The sequence below is a fragment of the Eptatretus burgeri genome, chromosome 4 (assembly GCF_056783735.1).
Source record: "Eptatretus burgeri isolate ZD-2024b chromosome 4, Ebu_testis_v1, whole genome shotgun sequence".
NCBI classification, from domain to species: domain Eukaryota; kingdom Metazoa; phylum Chordata; class Myxini; order Myxiniformes; family Myxinidae; genus Eptatretus; species Eptatretus burgeri.
In genome coordinates this window covers 58,337,732-58,360,983 of record NC_140964.1, presented here as the reverse complement: position 1 = coordinate 58,360,983, position 23,252 = coordinate 58,337,732, and the positions used below count along the sequence as shown (strand labels likewise).

General features: G+C 46.5%; 1 protein-coding gene across 1 annotated transcript in view; it reads right to left on the bottom strand.

The window, feature by feature from the left end:
* The window catches only part of ACRBP (acrosin binding protein), a 77,963-nt gene extending 56,886 nt beyond the window's left edge, over positions 1–21,077 (bottom strand). Inside the window, exon 1 of the mRNA XM_085876540.1 lies at positions 21,044–21,077. Coding sequence (XP_085732666.1) covers positions 21,044–21,077 — 34 coding nt within the window. The remainder of the gene's footprint in view (positions 1–21,043) is intronic.
* Positions 21,078–23,252: the final 2,175 nt, after the last annotated feature.

Genomic DNA, 23,252 nt, shown 5'->3' with positions numbered 1-23,252 from the left:
GCATATGGTCACTGACATGTATGACAATCTTTGTAATGATGCTGCTTGTGAAATGCAGCCACTTTTGATCATCAGACTGCATTACTGCTTTAAAGTGAAATAAAACTGTACTTTGTCAATAAACTCTCCTCAGCCTGAAACGTCATTTTTGCTTTTGCTTAGGAGTGACATTTTCTTTATCCAGAAATCTATATCTTCTTCTTCTTCTTCTTTCAGCTGCTCCCGTTAGGGGTCGCCACAGCGGATCATCCGTATGATCCGCATAGTGATTTGGCACATGTTTTACGCCGGATGCCCTTCCTGACGCAACCCTGGTCGCCTCTTACGACACAGGATATGGTACACCTATTTTAACCGGGGTATACACCGGCCCAGTATACTGGTACTCATTTCGCCGACCTCGGAAGGATGACAGGCTGAGTCAACCCCCTGGTGTATAATTCAGTGGCCCAACGGGGCTTGAACTCAGGACCTTTTGGATCCCAAGCAGCTGCCCTAACCACTGTGCCAACACCAGGCTCTATCCAGAAATCTATATATAATACTAAAACTCTCATCTTGTATATATGTAGAAAATGTATTTATGTGTATATATATATATATATATATATATATATATATATATATATATATATATATATATATATATATCTTCTTCTTCTTTCAGCTGCTCCCGTTAGGGGTCGCCACAGCGGATCATCCGTATGATCCGCATAGTGATTTGGCACATGTTTTAGGCCGGATGCCCTTCCTGACGCAACCCTAGTCGCCTCTTATGGCACAGGGATATGGTATACCTATTTTAACCGGGGTATACACCGGCCCAGTATACTGGTACTCATTTTGCTGACCTCGGAAGGATGACAGGCTGAGTCAACCCCCTGGTGTATTAATTCAGTGGCCCAACGGGGCTTGAACTCAGGACCTTTTGGATCCCAAGCCGTTGCCCTTACCACTGCGCCAACACCATGCTCATATATATATATATATATATATATATATATATATATATATATATATATATATATATATATATATATATATAAATGTTGTGGTTACCAGATTCGCAAACCACCATTCAGGTCCCTTAGGTGAGGTATCTCGGCAAGTATATGTGTAGTTAGGCCCAAACCCGTTGTCTAGTGGGAATACATGTCATTTATGTGTGCTGCGACTCTTCAGGATAGCCGTTTTTCTTTTACTATCTTTATTTTGGACCAACCGCCATGATTACCACCACAACCACAACATCAACCACCAACCACAACGCCGCTTCACCACAACCGCCACGACCTTCCCGTCACACCTCGCAACCGTCGCATCGCCACCGTTCTTGCCCCGCTGTGGGTACCGGTGTTGGACTCGTGCAGGGCGCGCGCCGAACAGCGTGTACAAAATCACGGATTTTGTGCTTCAAAAACGGATCAAAAACGACACACGCCCACTTTTTGCCGTCCAATCGGTGAGCGAGGGGGCGATTTGGCCCCGCCTCCAGGACGATCGATATATGCAAATTTATGGATCAAAAAGCCTTCACGCCCACTTTTTCTCGGGCCAATGGGGAGGGAGGTGAAAGGTCAAAGGGAGGGGGTGAAAGGCGAAGGGACGGGGGGGGGGGGGATAAAAGGACCGTGTTCGTCAGTCAGAGGGGAGAGTCAGAAGAGTCCAGAGGGGAGAGTCAGAAGAGTCCAGAGTCAGGAGAGTCGGAGAGTCCAGAGGCGGAGAGTAGAGGAGTCGGAGAGTCCAGAGGCGGAGAGTAGGAGAGTAGGAGAGTCGGAAACAGAGAGTCAAGACTTCACGGGCGGTGGAGCTGCTCGTCGTGTGCGTTGGAGTCGGAACGGAGGGGACGGAGCTGTGGAAAGGCGGCGACACCAGACGAGGGGGTGCTCGCGTCGTGCAGGAAGCTGCACCCGAGGGAGGCCGACAGCGCGACCTGGCCGAGGTGAAGACGCTCGTCGCGGGATAATAAAGATCCTCTATACCCCGAGCATCAGCAACCCCCTCCTGTTTCCCCCCCCGCGCTGAGATAGTGCGACCAAGGGGGCCCCTTTCCCACCCCCTACCAGAGACTGTCCGCGAGGCCCGTGGAGTTGAGGCGCCATCGCCGCTCCGCGTCTCATCACCAGACGGGTAGGCGCGACCCGGTCTCGGCCTCAGGCCCGCCTCATTCTTGGGGGTATTCTTTTCCTTGGTTTTGGGTATGTGTTGTCGGCGCCGTCTGTGAGGTAGAATTGTATAAGTGTTGCCGTGTGCTCGGTAGTCGGTATTAGCTCTGCATTGTGTTTTCGCTTTTATATTTGCTTTTTGTGTAAATGGAATTGTGTTTTTTTTTTGTGTGCTTTTGGTGGAATTGAATATGTGTGCTTCCCGTGTGCCGCGAATAAATGTGCTTTGTGTTGAACTGTTTCCCGCTTCGCTTCGTCATTTCTCCCATTGAATCCTCATCTTGCTTCACGTAAAGGGTTGGTAGTGGGCTGAATACGCCCGATAATTAATCGAACCGTCGAGGTCGACGATAACACCGCTCGGTTATTCTGATAGTACGGAACGGGTCGCTTAAGTGGCCCGTGTCCGAAGTCGACCTGCGGCGAGGTGCGATCGCCCGGTCTACCCTCCGCGTGGGTACTTAGGTAGGTCGAATTCGGCGAGCAACCCTCTCCGACGCGGGGGCTGATTGGCTCGACCGCGGTGAGACCGAGAGGGCCCCTGGTGGCTGGTTCCCGGCGTTAGTCCGAGAGGGTCACGACTGGATTGTCCGTCCGGTGGGCGACGTGCCGCGATTCGAGTTACGTGGCCGTCAGCACGCCGGCGGGCGCGAAATCCGCAACACTGGTGTCAGGTCGTGCGATATAAACTCATCGCCCTCCTCGCGGCACTGGTATCGGAGAACAGGAAAACGGGCTCTCCTGTTTCCGGCTAAATTCACGGGAATCGGTCCAGGGGTGAGAGAAGCGACCCCCGATTCCCTCCAAATTACGAGCGAGCAAATTAACCCTTCACGAGAAGCAAGATGGCGTCTCAAGGCGAGCGGGAGCCGGGGGTATTAGAAATGGATGTAGAATGTGTAGGATCCATGGTCCAGGATGGAATCCCCGTGCAGGAAATGTTGATTGTGCAGGAACACGGACTCGCCCAACTGAACCCAGGGCCCGAGGTGGGTGCGGCAGCGGCCGCGGTGTATGACACCTCCCCCCCCCTCTCCACCAAGACCCTTCCCCAACCCCTGCCGAAACGGCTCACTCAAGCGCACCCGACGTGGCCCAGCTATGCGCCATGCTGGCGGCAATGACAAATGAAATGAAAAACGAAATGAAAGGCATGAACAAACAAATGATCGAAAAAATGGATGCGAATATGAAAAACGAAATGAAAGGCATGAACAAACAAATGAACGAAAAGATGGATGCGAATACACAACAAATGAACGGAATGGAAACAAACATGAAGGAAGAAATGAAAAAGTTCCGGGGTGAGACGCAGAACATGGGCCGATGCCTGCAGGCGGGCATGAAGGCCGTGACAAAGGAAATAATAGTTGAGACAAGAGAGGTAAAGGGTGAAGAGTTGGCAGAGACACGGGAGATGGGAACAATAGAGGAGAGACTGCACGGTGAGGACGGGGTAAGTGACGCGCACACACACACGGAGGTAGTGGAGGACAATGGGGTTGAGCTCGCGGAGCGTGTAGAGACCCAGTGCGAGCACCTGGATGGCCTCCTCCAGGAACGAGGGGAGGGAGTATGCCCCCTTGAGGCGAGTCACGACCAGGTGAGTTCGGTCGTGCTTTGCGAGGTTGAGGGGAGGAGTGCTGTGGACAGGTGCACGGAGAGCTTGGGGGGTATAGAGGCCCCGGAGACCCTTGTGGGGACACGAATCCCCAGTGTGGTTGTCCCTGTGTGTGTGGTGCAAGGTGTGAGTGCGTCCCCGTGTGTGGAAGCGACCCCGTGTGTGAGTGGTGTGGTGGCGATGGTGCCGGAGTACGTGCTTCCCAGCACGCCGTGTGTGAGTGAGGCACGGAGTGCGAGTGAGGCACCGCGGGTGAGTGCCCCCGCGTGTGTAAGTAGTATGGTTTGTGTGAGTGGTGAGGCACCGTACGTGAGTGAACGGCCGTGTGCAAGGTCGCTGTGTGCAAGGGAGACCGTGTGTGTGAGAGAGCGGTATGTGAGGGAGATGTCGGTTGGCATGCGGGAGCACGCAGCCGCGTCTCCCGGTGTGAATGTGATGGAGTGGACTGTGAGCGTCGTAACACGCAGGTGTGCGTGTGTGGAATGGAGACGGAGACGGCGACAGAGGAGAGAAAGCCGAGTAGCGGCTGTAGTTGTTTCGCGGACCGTGCCGGGTTCACCCAGCAGTGAGCACGCGGTTCGTGCTGTGCAACGCACGAGACCGCCACGTGCTCGCTTGCGAGAGTGAAGTCCCGGTCCGGAAACGCACGCGGTGGATTTGCCGATCCCGCGGACGGACAAAGTTTAGGCAGGAAATGGATTTGGACCGGACGGGTTCTCCACGCGATCGTGTGTGTTAAGCTCCAACGGGCAAAGCACATGTGTTCGCGTGGGGAACCCCTCGAGACGTGGGGCTTGTTTTTTTTTTATGCGCACGGTGACGCCATGGCTGCACGTGGGGTTGGAATCCGGCAGGAGGGGTATCTCTGCCGGATGGTACCGTCCAAGGAGGGACGAGGAACACGTGCAGCTGCATGACGTCACGGCCAGGTGCAAAGTGCGCGAGCTCTGAGTTGCCGCGCAGGTGCTGCGCATGAAAAAAAAAAAAAAGCAAGCCTCACTTTCGGGTGCAAAGGATTCCTGGGCAAGGGGTGGAAGACCCCCTTACCTGGGCACAGGATGAAAACTAGTTAGGGGGAAGGGTTAGCTTAGCTAGACCGACTTCATGGGGCAGGGGTAAGTCCTCATGGAGTCCGTGGAATGGATTAGTTAGAGGGATTGTAGCCAGATTTAGGTTGGGAAATTGATTAATGAGATGATTTGGAGACAGAGACAGACTTTGGATGTGTAGTGGGGACATAGCTTAGCTACGTAGTGTTAAAAGGAACGTGCTGTAGTTTAAGGGACGACGTGGGAGCACGAGTTAGTTAGGGGAGGTAGTTAGAAGGATGGCAGAGTTCAGCGGTGTGTGTGTTGAAGAGTTGTTGGTGAGTTGTGAGGTGAGTACTTGGTGAGTGAGTCAGGCCAGCGGGTCTGTGTGTATGGAGCGAATGGGGAATGCATGGTGCGATGAGTGATTGGGGGGAGGAGTGACTCCCGCCCAAGGGACCCCGGGGTCAGTATAAAGTGAGTTAGGGGGTTAGTCAAATTGAAAAATGGAGGTCGTTTTGCTGTTGGTGGGAAAGTAGGCTCAAGACCCATTTGGAGGGGTGCAGGAGCCCTGTTGACGGGCTTGGGAGCGTGGCTGCGAAAGGTGAGTATCGCTGAGTGGGTACCCCGGGCACCAGGCTAGTCGGCCGCGGTAGGCCAAGGGCCCATGGGGGGCCGGGATAGAGTAGTGGGCACGGGTGCGCCTGCTTGGTGCAGGGGCCCGGGGCGCCATTAGCCGCGTGGGCAGTGTTGTGGGCACGGGTGACCCTCGGAAAGGGGCCCGGGAGGCCGGCCTGCCACGTGTGCGTTTCAGGGAGGTGCCATGGGGGGCACTCCCGGTGGTAGGGAGGTGGTAGGGGCGGAGGCAGTGTAGTGCCCGGGGGTGCCATAGCGGGAGAATCGGCAGAGGGTCGTGCCTGCCAAAGGGAGCCACGTGTCCCAGCCAGGAGACCGTGTGAGGGCACGGAGAGAAAATTGGGGGGCGAGGCCCGAAATTGTGAGGACACCAACACAGGCGACGGGAATCTGGGTTGTTAGAACCAATACTTTAAGCGAGAGGCGCTTGTTGAAAGCCCCGGGGTAGTTTAACAGTTAAATGGATAGGGTAGATTAGGAAGTGTACCCCTCCGCACCATCCATCCCCTCGCTGTCGTTGTGGGCCGCTGGCCCCACTTTGGTTATAGATCGCCGAACTCTGGGGAGGCCATTCTGAGGCTTCGTTGGGCCTCGACACAGGACGTTAGCTCTCCCTTGTTCCCCTCCGGGAAGGGAACGTAGGGGTTGGGAGTAGGCTAGGTGACAGGATAGGTTAGCCGAACAAGGACGATAAAGGGGGTTAGGGGACGATTTATAGTGGGGGAGTAAAAATAAAAACAACAGAAAAAAATTAAGTTGGGGCTAAATTGGGGTTTGACAAATTAAGGGAGTGGGTATGTACAGTGACAGGCAAAGGCGATAGGTTGGGAGGGAGACAGGTAGGTAGGTCCAAGTGGCCAGCACCACCGCACTCCCTCCACCAACCTCCACTGAACGGCAAAGGCTGGCCAGCTTCGTCTGCAGCTGCTTAGCTGCAAGGCCTGTGCCGGCTGGATCGTCTGCCGGCTGGCTGTTTTTCTGCAAGGCCTGTGCCGGCCAGTTCATCTGCTGGCTGTTTTTCTTCAAGGCCTGTGCCGGCCAGTTCATCTGCCGGCTGTGTTTGCCTGCAGCGGCCTTCTTCTGCGGGCTGTGTTTGCCTGCTGCCTTTGCCATGCCATGCTCACTGCCCACGTTCACCAGCCCCGTTCAATTTTTGCTTTGCCCCCCCCCCCCTGTTCGTTTCCATGTGCGCCAGGATCAGAAAGCAACAGTTTGCAAGCTGCAAGAACTGCCCTGTTGGCAGCTACAACAAGGGCCTGCAGTGGCGGCCCGTGCACCGTGTTTGCGTCCATCCATTCATCCATCCATTCATCCATCCATTCGTTGTGTTCATTGCGTGTGCCACTTGAGCTGGCACGGAGACTACGTTTGTGCAGCCCATGCACCGTTGTGGTTCACTGCGTTCAGTTCAAAAGGGAAGGCCTTGGACTGCGTGTGAGCAGCCAGCCACGTTCCCTGTCACCTGCATTGTTTTGAGCCAGAGACTGCATGCGGGCAGCCTGGCTCCCTGCTAACTGCTTTCTTTTTGCAGAGTTCATTGATCCTGGGCCATGGTTTAGTGTAAAATTTGTAAGTTAAGGTTAAGATGTACTGTAAATATGAGTGCGCCCCCGGCATGTTTGTCTTAGCGCCGGCAATTTTATTTAAGTCGTCCGTGTGAGTGAGTTTGTTTAGGTAGTTACGCAGCCCTCAGGTTATTTATTTTGGGGACACGAATACCATGAATGTCGCACTCAGGGATCCGTAGGTAAAATGTACTAGGGGAAAACTACACATGATGGCACACGAAAATTTGACGACTCGGGACGAGTCTGTAAAAAGGGGAGGGGGTAGTGTTGTGGTTACCAGATTCGCAAACCACCATTCAGGTCCCTTAGGTGAGGTAAGTGTATGTGTAGTTAGGCCCAAACCCGTTGTCTTGTGGGAATACATGTCATTTATGTGTGCTGCGACTCTTCAGGATAGCCGTTTTTCTTTTACTATCTTTATTTTGGACCAACCGCCATGATTACCACCACAACCACAACATCAACCACCAACCACAACGCCGCTTCACCACAACCGCCACGACCTTCCCGTCACACCTCGCAACCGTCGCATCGCCACCGTTCTTGCCCCGCTGTGGGTACCGGTGTTGGACTCGTGCAGGGCGCGCGCCGAACAGCGTGTACAAAATCACGGATTTTGTGCTTCAAAAACGGATCAAAAACGACACACGCCCACTTTTTGCCGTCCAATCGGTGAGCGAGGGGCGATTTGGCCCCGCCTCCAGGACGATCGATATATGCAAATTTATGGATCAAAAAGCCTTCACGCCCACTTTTTCTCGGGCCAATGGGGAGCGAGGTGAAAGGTCAAAGGGAGGGGGTCAAAGGCGAAGCTACGGGGGGATAAAAGGACCGTGTTCGTCAGTCAGAGGGGAGTCAGAAGAGTCCAGAGGGGAGAGTCAGATGAGTCCAGAGTCAGGAGAGTCGGAGAGTCCAGAGGCGGAGAGTAGAGGAGTCGGAGAGTCCAGAGGCGGAGAGTAGGAGAGTAGGAGAGTCGGAAACAGAGAGTCAAGACTTCGCGGGCGGTGGAGCTGCTCGTCGTGTGCGTTGGAGTCGGAACGGAGGGGACGGAGCTGTGGAAAGGCGGCGACACCAGACGAGGGGGTGCTCGCGTCGTGCAGGAAGCTGCACCCGAGGGAGGCCGACAGCGCGACCTGGCCGAGGTGAAGACGCTCGTCGCGGGATAATAAAGATCCTCTATACCCCGAGCATCAGCAACCCCCTCCTGTTTCCCCCCGCGCTGAGATAGTGCGACCAAGGGGGCCCCTTTCCCACCCCCTACCAGAGACTGTCCGCGAGGCCCGCGGAGTTGAGGCGCCATCGCCACTCCGCGTCTCATCACCAGACGGGTAGGCGCGACCCGGTCTCGGCCTCAGGCCCGCCTCATTCTTGGGGGTATTCTTTTCCTTGGTTTTGGGTATGTGTTGTCGGCGCCGTCTGTGAGGTAGAATTGTATAAGTGTTGCCGTGTGCTCGGTAGTCGGTATTAGCTCTGCATTGTGTTTTCGCTTTTATATTTGCTTTTTGTGTAAATGGAATTGTGTTTTTTCTGTGTGCTTTTGGTGGAATTGAATATGTGTGCTTCCCGTGTGCCGCGAATAAATGTGCTTTGTGTTGAACTGTTTCCCGCTCGCTTCGTCATTTCTCCCATTGAATCCTCATCTTGCTTCACGTAAAGGGTTGGTAGTGGGCTGAATACGCCCGATAATTAATCGAACCGTCGAGGTCGACGATAACACCGCTCGGTTATTCTGATAGTACGGAACGGGTCGCTTAAGTGGCCCGTGTCCGAAGTCGACCTGCGGCGAGGTGCGATCGCCCGGTCTACCCTCCGCGTGGGTACTTAGGTAGGTCGAATTCGGCGAGCAACCCTATCCCACGCGGGGGCTGATTGGCTCGATCGCGGTGAGACCGAAAGGTCCACCCGTGACTGGTTCCCGGCGTTAGTCCGAGAGGGTCACGACTGGATTGTCCGTCCGGTGGGCGACGTGCCGAGATTCGAGTTACGTGGCCGTCAGCACGCCGGCGGGCGCGAATACCGCAACAATATATACATACATATACATGTATGTCTGATCCTGAAATAGAGCCAAAACGGGACATGATAGTGCAAAATTTTTTGGCCCACCTTACTCACCATTTGCCTGCGGTGTGCAGTATCAAGTTTCATTCAGATCAGGTAACGAAAAATAATATTAAAAAATCAATTCCCGATTCAGTCAAGTACTCTACGGGAGTATTTGATCAATGCAAACAACCTCAGCGGTATAGTTCACTGGAGCTATCCTTTTTTTTCTTGAAATGATTTTTTTCATCAACCGCTGTCACAACAGGAACCCAACGGGTTCAAGGGTCATCTAGTGTATTTTTAAATAAAGATGCACTTAAATAACACCTTATTAGCCTTGCCAGAGGGTGTTGCATTTTGGTTAGATTACGTATGGGAGCATGCGTCCACTTCGTCCACTTTCCATTGGTACTCCACGGGCCTCCGTCTGGCCATCCCCCAGGCAGATGCCTGGCCCATACCCAATGGATGGACGGATGGATGGTCTGTTATTCCATCTGTCTGTTTGTCTGTTTGAATGTCAATCACCTTATAGCTCACAATTCTACATCGATCTTCACGAAACGTAACCACCTGGTAGAGCTAGTCAAAAGCTAGAAGTTTATTGTATTTTGAGGTCAAAGACTGAAAGATTCAGGTTTTTTAAAAATCGGCAATTTTCATTTGATGCCCTTGGAATTTGAACAATATTTGCATATTGGGTCACTGCATTGCTTCACCAATCAAAAGCCAGAAATACATTGCTTTTGAAATCCAAAGGGTAAGGTCGCAGCAACTGATTTCGCAAGTACCGCTCTGTGACAGCTTGTTTGTTTGTCTGTCCGCACATAATGTACTAATATAGGCCACAAATGCCACCTGCTGGTAGCCAGTATTACACCTCATCTTTTTTCAACTGTTTACCTCTATAAAGTATGTACAATTATAACGCGAGTACATCTACAAAGTGCATACATACTATTACAATACGAGCATGTCTTTAATGTACGTACTATTAGAATATGATTATGTCTCTATTAAGAATGTGAGCATGTCCAGAACATACGTGTATTAAAAACATGAGTGCATCTATGTATAAAGTACCTACTATTAGAATGTGGATACATGTAGAAAGTACAGAACATAACTACATCTATAAAAAAAAAATACATACAAATGCAACATTAATCCATGCAATAAAACCAAAAAAGGTCTGTTTATCCACTGTGTGAACATGAGCCAACATCGTCAATGCATCGTCTGCACACCACACAAGCAAAAACACACCAGCACACAGAATACACCACACAAAACCACACGAAACAAAATACACAAGTCTTGGTGAGGGTCTGCAATCTCTGATTGATCTTTTAAGTTGAAATTTGTATTATCAACTATTTTGCTTAATCAGGAGTTTACTGCACTAATGAAACGCTACTCTACATGGCATGTGTGGCTTGGAATGTCTCTTCTCTTGCCGGTCATTATCAGAGGGTGGGTTCAGTGCTGCTGAAGCTGCCTAATGAAAATTAAACCAGACAGTTTGCCATTGCCTTCCCAGCTGTAGTCAGGGCAGGAATTTGTAATTCATTGAGGGTGCTGGTGATAACTTACCGATGACTCTTTGCAAAGTACACAGTGGGATCCTTTACATCCACCAACTAATTATAGCAGATGGGATGCCCAGGTGACTGTTTATAGCGTAATAAGTTGTGTTCAGTGACAAATGGATAGCGAGGGCAGGACCAATGAGAAGGGGGTGACAGGGACAAGAGGCGTCATTTGAGGGGCCTGGAACCAAGCTCCTCTTTTATCAAATTCCACTTAATCCTATTTTCACAGTTAAGTGAAACCTTCAGAAGGTGTCATGCTAACTTGCTTGTCATGACATGAGACACTACATGCATTATATCCACTAATGAGATCAACTGTGTGTCAAGATCAATGATGAGTTTGAGAACACTCGTAGTGGAGGTGCCTCCAGCAAGGAAATTTGATTTTGATGCCATTATTGAATTGTTTGCTAGCCAAAGCACCTTTGTACTCCGACTTCATTTAACCATAAAATGCATCATGTTTGGTGTTTTATTTGTATTTGTACGATTTATGCATGAAGAATGATAAAAATAATAATTTGAATAATAATTCATATATTTTGGTATTGAACTGTTTTGCTAGTTGTGAAGCTTGGAAAGCGCTTCATTTAATCATAGAGTTTGATTTTTTTTTCCTTTGCATGTGGATGCTTGAAACATTAAAATTGATTAAAATAATAATTTGATGAATAATTAATTTTTTTTTGTTACTTTATATAATTAATAGATATTTGTTGATACTTTATTTAGTTTTTACACTTGTACTGTTAGCTAAAAATGGTTGCTGCTGTGATTTTGATTTGTTCATGAATTTGTGGTGATTATTCCCTTTCAATATGCTGGTTAGGATGATGATGCTTAAACAAGAACAAGAGAAATCTCTCTCACATTAACAATGCAATGACATGTGGTTAAGGAAGTCTGGCTGATGATTAGTCCTTCGTTGTCTCTCCAGCGGTTGGTGAAGGAGGAAAGATCTAATGGTGCTGAGCCGCTGCGGCTTTAAAATGGCATTGAAAATGGCAAGCAGAAGAGGAAAACTCGTTCGTTGTAGTTGTGGTTGTTTAACCAAACAAATGAAATTCAATTTGTTCAAGAGTCTTGATAAAGTCGAACTAAAAGTCATTATTAAATAATGGCGTGTTGAGTGACACGTGAATAGGGAAGAGAAAGACTTGTATGTGAAAGGCGTGCAAGCTTCTAACATGTCATCCAGACCAGCTCCCATGAGGCCTCGGCATTTTTAGCATCCCATGTGTTGATTGGCTCTCTGGAAAGATGCAAGTGATTGGCGACTAGAGTTCACGTGTTTGCTTTATTACAAATATTCGCACAATAAAGAAAAATTAATTAATTACTGAGAAAATTAGTGAGTCACTCCAAACTCGATGCTGTCCTAATTTGGAATTTTTTTGACAGATATGTCTTTAAAAAGTTTTTTTAAATAGAGAGAAAGGGGCAGGAGCAAAATTGATTTCCCGGGGCCAGTGCTGGCTGTCCCTTGACGCCTCTGGGCAAAGATGAGTATATATTGATAATTTTTATATGCAATTATAAATTTATTAGCAACATTTTTTTTTAAAGCCAATTAATTTAATTGAAGAAAGGGAAAGAGTTCCTGGCTGCTTGGGACATTTTTACTGTGCTGTAGTGTATCATGCAAAATCGTCAATCGAGGCAGCAGATGGCAATAATAAATCCCCACTATTCCTTCAACCTTTTGGAGAAAAAAATTATGGAAGTGGTCTGCTATGGAGTATTTTATCATCTTTAAATCCCGATTTGACAGAGCCTCAATGAAAGAGTTCAGTAATGCACCATACATAGTTATGTTTGCGGGGTAGATAGGGGAATTTCAGAAGAAAGATAGGATTGTATAGAGTTGTTTGGTCCGTGGACGTGTCGGCGACATGTCGATGTAATATAAGTAGGGAGACTGTGAGCTTAAGTGTTACTTGTGACCACACAGGGGGTGGTGCTGTGTTAATTGGATAGGGATTAAGAACAATTTCCCCCAGTGTGTAATTGCCCCCTATGACCTTCTCCGAGGTTTTTGTATTACAAACCAGCAATGAAAGAATTACGTTTTTTATAACAAGCGAGCCAAACGTCCAAGCAGGCAGAAGCCTCGCCTTCCCAGTTTTTCATGCCAACACGCCACGCCCGGAGGTGGATGATTGATGGGTGTGACATCAGAGAGCGGGTGGAACAATGGTGAGGTTCGAAGAGCAGACAGGAGTTGTGAGAGGAATGTGACTGGGACGGAGGATCTCGCTTTGCTCTCCTCTCGGCACGACAAAATGGCTGCGTGATTCTCGTATTCGTGCTAAGGTAAATTGGCTCGCATGGTGGAGCAAGATTCTGGCCATTGATTCTTGGTTGGGTCATGAGAGACCGACCTCGAAGCCTCGTGTATATCACTGAAGGGAGTGGCGCCATTCTTCAGGGAGCCATGGCATCGGCAAGCACGATCGACGAGGAAGCCACACAGTGGTTGGTGAGCCCTGGTGTTGAACACCGCCTCACGTATGTTTCCCACCCAGAGAGTGGCTGGGCACCATTTTGGGGCACATCTTCCCGCGCAGTGTTGAAGCAGTTTGGGGACTTTCAAGGGACTGAAACTCATTCCTGGACCCGAAGCTAAGTGCCAAAAATAGGAGGGATTATTTTTCTTTCTTTTACTCTATTCCCCTTGTTTTTAAGTCTGTGTGGAGGCACCTCAAAATTAGATTTAATTTTATCTCACCTCTTGATTTGTTCCATTTAACTTGATTCTCTGTTCAATAAATCATTATTTATTTAAGTTGCTGGTGTCCGTCTATCTGTAGTGGGTTCAAATTCAACCCGTGTGCCTCCGTCCCTCTGCTGCCCATTCCCTCCCGTGTGCGCAATAGTCTCTGGGGACCGCATGTCCACCTCCAAGGAAAACCGCTCGGTGATCCGGCCTGGTCGGTTTTAACTGCCCGTCCACCACAATTGGGTCAGGGGGAATAACCTAGCCGCCAGGACCTCAACAATACATTAATCCATTCATAATCCAACTGCCAAATTGGACTCCATGGTGCAGGATAAGGGAAACGCCTATCAATGGATGTTTGTAGGTTTTCTTCATCCACTTATAACAATTTTCTGAAATTTATGCATAGAAACATGAAAGTAGACACAGTGAATCCATTTGACATAACTGCTTCTTCCTCAAAAAGTGTAAATCACTCTGAATGTGCAATGAAGATGAAATGAAAACACAAGCTGGAATGTTAATGGAATGTTGATTGTAAAATAATAATAATAATAATAATAATAATAATAATAATAATAATAATAATTTGCTTCAGGCTTCGCCAGTGTTTTCAAATTTTATTAAATGTCTCACAGCATCAGCTTGGGTGAGTTTAACAATGCTGGCTGAAGAAACATTTGTCGTGCTTCACTGCATTACCTCATACTTCAGTAACAACAAAATGCTTCAGTAACAACTCTTTAAAATGTAACCATCACGCCATTCAGACAATACTCCATTTTATGTGAGGTGATCCACACAATTATAAACAATATTGTTGTGGGGCCGGGTCTCGGTGGCCAGCACGACCGCTGGGGAGAGCAGTAGAGTCGGCTCCACCGAACACCCGGAATTTAGGTCATACCTTTCAGATAAATCCGAAAGGTCACGGGTCCCTTATCGGGCCGAAGATCGCCAATAGGTCGACCACGTGAGGTAGGGTCAATTGCCAATTTCAATATACCTAATTACCCACGTTGTCAAACTACCGGGGAAATTCACCCTTGGTAGGATCTGCGCGATCCGGGCTGTTACCGAGCCGGATCCGAGTCGTAACCCGAGCGGAGAGTACCAGAAACCTGCCGGCCTATTGCACGATTACGGCAACAATGAGGCCTCCTAATTCCCGCTCGCAGTGCAGCAAACCAATGATAGAAAGGACAAGGACAAGCTGGGACATTCAACAAGAGGGGATTTATTTACAATAATCGGGGGACGAGGGGAGCACGTAAGGGCAGAGTTATCCAAGAATAAAAGAAATGGAAATTTATACACAAGCACTTATACAGGTTCTACTTAAAGGACTGGCCCACACCATACACACACCCCTGAAAAGAAATGGACCCCGTCGGGTCTTTGTTGATACAACCAGCTCAGAGGGAAGGTGAGCTGGAGATAAGAAGCTAGCTTGGACCTTCCCGCCTCGTGCAGCCCTTGACGATCCGGCTTGGTGGGACTTGAATCCACAACTCGATGCTGCTGCCAGCACCGGGTATGGAGGGCAGCGTCGGGCTCCACCACGCTCCTCCGGCAGGTGAAGAGACGAGTGCCCGCAGACAAGACAGGCAAGTGATTCTCGGTGGGACAGACTCGTAGGCAGGCGATCCTCTGCGGGACAGGCTCAAGGGAAAAAGAGCAGGACCCCTTCGCGCACACCCACGCTTCTCTTAACCCCCCTGACGCAACTCTCCTCCGGATTGGCCGGTTCATCTCAGGCGATCCGCTCGCCGTTCGTGATTCGTCCAGGGGGTGTGGCGAGCATCCTCATGGCCCGTCCCCTCTGAGAGGCATTCCTCCTTCTTCGGGCGACGTGCCTCCGCTCTGGCTGGAACGCGGTGTACGTCGCTCACGCTTTGCCCATTGGCTGAAGGCAACACGTCTTGCTCGACCCTGGAGCGGAGCCAATGCGTCGGTTGCCAATGGAACTCCGCCCACAGGCGCTCGGCACGTATGCGCGTCAGAAAGGCCGATGGTGGAAGGAAGCCAGGGAGGATGCCATTGTTGTTGGTGGTGTAAAAATCCTAACTATAAAATAACCCGAAGCGCACGTACACTTAATTCCCATTAGACATAGGGGAAAGGGAGCTATCTATCCACATTTACTGAACGAAATAACTGAGCTATGGGGACCTGAATGTTGAGTGCTCATGGCTGCCAGATTCGCAACAATATGTTGTATATATAATTATATTTCTTTTCTAGTTTATACAACATAGCTTGAAAAGAGATTGCACAGCACAACCGATTGGAGTGAAAACATATATGAAAATAATATATGAAATTCGAAATTCTGGGTTTTGCAAAGACTTGGTCAGGCAAAGAACCTTCAACCATTCGTAGACTGATCCATCTTGTTGAACAAAGCAGTTTCCAAAACTTCCCCCAAAACTATATTTAGTGTTTATAAGTACGTTTCCTCGATATAAAAAATAAATAAAGGTGCAATTGAATCCTCAAGTGTACCTAATTCACATTAGCTGTGCTGATTTGAGATATAAGTTTTTGGGGGTTTTTGCATGCCTGTACATGATCGAGGTTCATAGAAGAGCTGGCGCAGAATTGAAGGGAACAAAAAACAAAGAAGCGGTTTTATTTAGGTTGGAGTCTCAAAATGGGAATACAACAGCAACAGGTTTGGCTCATCAAAAAGCTCAAGCAATTTTGTGATAAAAATAGGTCACCTCCTCCATCCACCTCATTTTAATCACACCATCTGTACACTACCATCTGAGGAAAAGGAGAAACACCAACAGCAGAGTAGAAGTGAGAGTAAGACTGAGATCAAGAGAGGAAGAGAACAACACGTGGGGTGAACATGCTGCATATAGGCTGAATGAAACACAGCAAGAAGAAGAAGGGTCTTGTTGAACAAAGAAAAAGAACAAACCAACCAACAACAACAAACCAACACTACCAGTGTACCAATACAGATGCTGATTAATAAACTAGCCACAATAGGATATCAACAAACAAGATATCAAAACAAGGAAACTCTTCACTATCTACAAAATATATGCATCCTGAGAATGTACCTGCCGAGATGAAAAGGAAGTAGCGTCCTGATGGAGCACAACCGAATGCACAGAGACAACTGTAGGGTTGGTTGAGTTGGTGAAAGGTCCAACAGACTACCGAATACAACTTGTATGCAAACAGGTCGACAGCATGCCATAAAAGGTATCCCTAACTAACCGAACAAAAAATTTCCATTGACAGATGTGAATCAAAGATGTCACACAAGAGTTGGATAGATTGGGCAAAGACAATGAAGGCTCATTGGAATGACTAAGATGAGGTCAGCTCGACTGGGATAGAGAATGAATCATTATAAATGCCCAGCTGCAAGACCAAGGTCACTATAAAAATAGCTTTAAAAAATTGCGGGACTGAATCAATCAGACACGTGTAGATTCTGCAAGGTAGAAACAGAAAGCACGAGCCACTTCATACCGGGATGTCGAAAACGTCATGTCAGAACAACTGGTAACACAAATACACAACAAAATATGCAGAATAATCCACGGGCACATCTGCAAAAATTTTAATATCCCAGTTCCAGAAAACTCATGGAAACATGAATCAAAAGCAATCATTGAAAACCAGGAAGTAACACTCACATATGAACTAATGATCCCATTGAGTGTGAACATAAAAAAAAAACATTGCGACTGGATATAGTACTTAGGTTAAAAAAAAACGAGGGGCAATACCACTGGGTGCTCATCTGTAGTGGTTGGATAAGAAAACCAGGTAACCACTGATGACCTGGATAAGAAAACCCGCGCGGTTTGTGGATGAAAACGCCGCGTGGATGACCCACAGAATATGTCACGAAGAAGAAAGAAAATACCGATGGATTGTTTTTTAATGCCATGAACAATTTTTGGTACAACACGGGTGATGAAGGTTGTAGTCAGGTTGCATGGGAATTGCATGTATAGTTTCTGACAAGAACGCAAATACCTATTTTGGGGGGAACCTCCCTCCCCCCCCCAGTGAACTCCATTTTGGCCTGACTTTTTTTTAATGCCATGAACAAACTATAGTACATACCGGTGATGAAGGTTGTGGTCAAATTTCATCAAAATCGTTTGGGTAGTTTTTGGGAAGAAGTTGCAAATGTTTGTGAACGGATTGACGGATGGACGATGCGCCATACAATAATCTCCCAGAACTATGTTCCAGGTGAGATAAAAATGAAGTCAAAAATATCCTGGAAGCTGAACAGCATCAAAATTGTGCCAGTGACAATTGGAACAATGGGAATGATAAAGAAGAACCTTATAGAGATCTTAAAAACCATCCATAGGAATACTCCGACAAAACATAGTATCAATCCAGGAGCGGATCCAGAATTTTTTTTAGGGGGGGTTCACTTAAGGTTAAGATGTTCTCATCTTGTGAAATATACCACTAAGCCTTAGTCAAGTCAATGTAATCGTCGAGGAAAAACCAGTTAATCTATCCAGAGCGAGCAGTGTCCGACCATAAATTTACATTCTCCACAGGAAAATTGGGGAATATCGAGTTACTTGGTCGGGGAGCATTTAGGAGCAAGTGACCATAACATTGTGTGTGCAAAGATTCTGCTAAGGGTTAGAGGTCAGGATAGTAGGGTAAGGCTATTGGATTTCAGAAAGGCAAACCATGAGGGTATGTGGAGAGAATTGAGTGATGTGGATTGGGAGACTCCAACAACAGGACAATCAGCATCAGAGAAGTGGGAAACCTTTAAGGACCAAATGTGTGGAGTGCAGAGTAAGTACATTCCAATGAAGTGTAAAACTAGAAACACAAAGAGGCCAGTACAGGGTGGTTGCATAGTGAGATAAGGAATGCTATTAAGGAGAGGCAGAAGGCATTTATTGGTTTAAAATAACAGGACTGGAGTTAATGATATCAATCTATTGGAGTAAACAGAGGCAAGTAAAGAAAATAACTCGGCAAGCCAAAAGAAAGTATGAGAAGGATATGACAAAGAATATTACAAAAGACTTTTTTAAAAAGAATATTCAACATAATACCAAGGTTTTAAGTATATCAGGGTAAGAGAAGAGGTAAGGACCAGTGTGGGTCCATTGAGAAAAAGCACCGGGAGAGTGGTTAGTGATGAAAGTGAGATGGCACGCTTATTAAACAGGTATTTTTCTTCAACTTTTACACAAGAACAGTCAGGAGAATTGCCAATAGCTGAGAGTATCTATCAAGGTGGTGAGGAAGGGCTTTTACAGAAGATCCAGGTTGGAGTGGAGAAAGTAAAGGAACAGCTAGGAAATCTTGGAGTATATAAGGCTCTGGGTCCAGATAATATGCAACTGAGAGTATTGAGGGACGTGGCTGAGCAGGTAAGCGAGATGTTAACGGATATTTTCAATAGCTCACTGGAGTCAGAAGAGGCACGGGAGGATTGGAGAGTAACAAATGTAACATCATTATTTAAGAAAGGATCCAGAGAAGAATTGGGAAACTATAGACCTGTTAGTTTGACTTCATTTGTGGGAAAGGTTGAGAAACTATAGACATTAATTAAGGACCAGATCAAGAACCATTTAAACAAATAAAAACTAGTTTAAGGTAGTCAACATGGGTTTACCATACATAGTTCCTGTTTAACAAATCTTTTAGAGTTCTATGAAGCAGTGTCTGATTGGGTGGATGAGGGAAAGGCAGTGGACATAGTATATCTCTACTTTAAGAAGGCATTTGATAAGGTACCGCATTGGAGGTTGTTAGCCAAAGTGGGGGCTTGTGGAGTGGCTGGTCAGGTGGCTAATTGGATTGCAAACGGGCTTAGTGGTAGGAAGCAAAGAGTGGCTGTGAGTGGGAGGATGTACGTTGCGGGGTACCTCAGGGATCAGTACTCGGACCATTACTATTCATTATTTACATCAATGATTTTGATAATGAGGTAAAGAGCAAGCTTTCCAATTTTGCAGATGACACAAAGCTTGGAGGTGAGGTGGATAGCAGAGGGGGTGGTGATCAGATTCAGGAAAGTATTGATACTTGCACAGATTGGGCAAAAGATTGGCAGATGCAATTTAACCTGAGCAAGTGTAAGGTGTTGTTGGGAGGGGAAAGAACAATGAAAATAGAGATTACAGGACGTCAGGGGTAATTTTGGAGCACATCACACAGGAGAAGAATCTGGGGGTGGTAATAGATATGGGAGGTAAACAGGCAGCACAGTGCCAGGCAGCTAGCGGAAGAGCAAATAGGGTTTTTGGTTGTATTTGGAGCAGGATCATTTATAAATCAAAAGAGGTGGTGTTAACATTGTATAGGAATTTAGTGAGAGCCATATCCAGAATATTCTGTGCAGATTTGGTCACCACAGTTCTGGAAGGACATAGATGCTACAGAGAGGGTTCAACGTAGGGCTACTAGCTCGATTCCGGGCCGAGCTTGACTCAGCCATGAGGATCGGCTGAAGGAGACAGGGCGTTATTCACGAGAAAGGAGGTGGTTACAAGGAGATATGATAGAGATGTTTAAGATAATGAAAGCTATAGATAAAATAAGTGCAGATTAATTATTCAACAGAGTAGACAGTGACAGAACCAGGGGGCCATAGCTTGAGAGTAAAAAAGAGGAGAGTTAAGACGGTAGCAAGGCAGGGGACTTTCACTCAGAGAGTAGTTAATGTATGGAATGGTCTCCCTGGAAAGGTAGTGGCAGCAGAAAAAAGTAGATACATTTAAATTATAATTACATAGGTGCCTGAAAGTTATGGAGATAGAGGGGTATTGGGATGTTGATAAGACTTTTAGGTAGTTTGAGCATTGATGGGTGATTGTGTATGGAGTGCTGTTGGTGTGGGTCTTGTCAAGGTGGGGGGGGGGTTGTGTGGATAATGTTGTATGTTTTTAATCAAGCTCATGCCCCCTCTCCGAAGGGAAGAAAAGAAAAAGAAAAAAAAAAAAACGACAATCCCCCCCCCCCCAAAAAACAAAACAAACTTTTTTTGCATTTTCTTCCTTGGATCTTGTGTCGATGGGTTGGTGTGGTGTTGGCGCAGACATGATGGGCTGAATGGCCTCCACCTGTGTCAGATTTCCTTGTTTGTTATTTGACAAAAAGGCCTCAGGCCCGTCACTAACTGATTCGAAAGAAAAGCTGAAGATTTTGGAATCTTTGCGACGGATCTTTACAACAACAATGTAAATACACAAAATGTTTCCAATACATACAAATCAATGAAAATATCGAACGGACAAACACAAAATGTGGCGAAATGGGCCCGAGCTCGAAACCTAAACTCGCCATTGTGGATCATCAGATCATTAATATAATAATGGACGCTGTAGCCATGAAACCTTGAATTAGCTGGTAAATAGTTCAGGATTGTCGTGTACTTTGCTGTGGGACACGATCCCGAAAATGTTGCCGTTCTCTTTGTGGCCACAACTCAGCAATGAGTCGCAGGGATTAATACAGAACCAGCGGCGAAAAGGATCGCAACTCGGATTCATTGCCGAGTGAAAGCAAAAGACGTGCGATTGCCGGTTGTCCGGTGACGTCTCGCTCTACGATCACGTGACATATTTGCAAGGGCGCGAAGGGGGGGATTCACGTGCACCTGGTGAACCCCCTGGATCCGCCATTGCAATACCTCTGGGTGCTCACCTGATAGTGGCTGGATAAGATAACCAGGAACCATTGCTCAGCATGGATGACCCACAAAATATGTAACGGAGAGGAAAGAAAATACCTTTTGGATTTTTTTTTTTTAATGCCGTGAACAAACAGGTACAGGCACGGTGCTGAACATTGTGGTGAAGTTTCATCGAAATCGTGTGTGTACTTTCAGAGAAGTTGCTCGTATTTGTGGACGGACGGAAGAACGACGTTCTCGGTGAGTTTAAAAAACAACAAAAAAAAACTACAGTTTGGAACTACCTGGAGTTATTACCATCCTGAGAAGAGCCCTCTGAACAAAACTTTGAGAACAAGAAAAACTTCACAACTTGGTCCATGAATCGTGATCCCTTAATGAAACTGGGGTGGATACTTGGGAGGACTCCGATCCACCTTCTAAAACCCGCATATGGAGATAAACACACACACACACACACACACACACACACACACACACACACACACACACACACACACACACACACACACACACGCACACACACACGTACACACACACATACACAAACACGTACACACATACATATACACACACGTACACACAAACACACACATACATACACACATACATACACACACACACACATACACATACACATACACATACACATACATACATACACACACGTACACACACACACACGTACACACATACACACACACGTACACACACGTACACATACACACACACATACACACACACGTACACACACATACACACACGTACACACGTACACATACACACACACACGTACATACACGTACACACACACATAATGTAGTTTTAGTAAATGTGTAATCGGTGATGAAATGATCCATGGTTCTCGGAGGAACTCCCACAAGACATCACTCGTAATGGAATTCATCAGGAGATACATGAAGCATCCTTTTTACAAGTTGGAGTTGTATGTATTTCCTTCACGTTGATAATAAATATTCGTCACAACACGTTGAAACCATTTTATATATGTATTCATACGTGTATATTACTGGAGAAACGTTGCAATAATCATGTGAGCACGACGAAAGAATAATACAATTATTCGTTAATCCTTCATGAAGCTTGAACAAACGATCATGCACCCTACCGAAAATAGTAGCGAAGAAGGAATCGTGGGTTGAGATTAAAGTCATGGGATTACACGAGGACGGTGATGGGAAAGGAAATCGCGCTCGCATCCAGCGAGGCACCGCACACAACACCGGACGGGAGCGTGATTCACGCCAGGACAACGATTGTGACGTCATTTGGAAGCACGACAGAACACTTTGAAATATCATTCCTCTGCGGAACTTGTATTTAAATAAACGGTCGTTGCTAAACTTTCTCGTATTCATGCTCACGGCGGATGAGAAATATTCTGCATAAAAACATTGCGGTGTTTTGATGATAAATGCAGTGAACTAGCGTCAGGAGGGTGACGATGTTAAATAAAGCAAATAATAAACAATTTATTCAATACATACATAACATACATACATACATACATACATAATATACACACATACACACATACATACACACACACACACACACACACACACACACACACACACACACATACATAACATACATACATACATACACATACATAACATACATACACATACATAACATACATACACACATACATACATACATACATAACATACATATGTACATACACACATATACATATACAAAACATACATACATACATAACATACACACATACACACATACATACATCACATACATACATACACACATACATACATCACATACATACATACACACATACAAACATACATACATTCGCACACACATACACACATATACACATACATAACATACATACATACATACATACATAACATACATACACACATACACACATACATAACATACATACACACATACATAACATACATACACATACACACAAACATAACATGCATACATAACATACATACGTACATACACATAACATACACACATAACATACATACGTACATACATACACACCATACATACTTACATATGTACATACATACACACATACATACATAAACACATACACACATACATAACAAACATACATAACATACGTAATATACATAACATACACACATACATACATAACATACATACATACACACATAACATACACACATACATACATATATACATACATATACA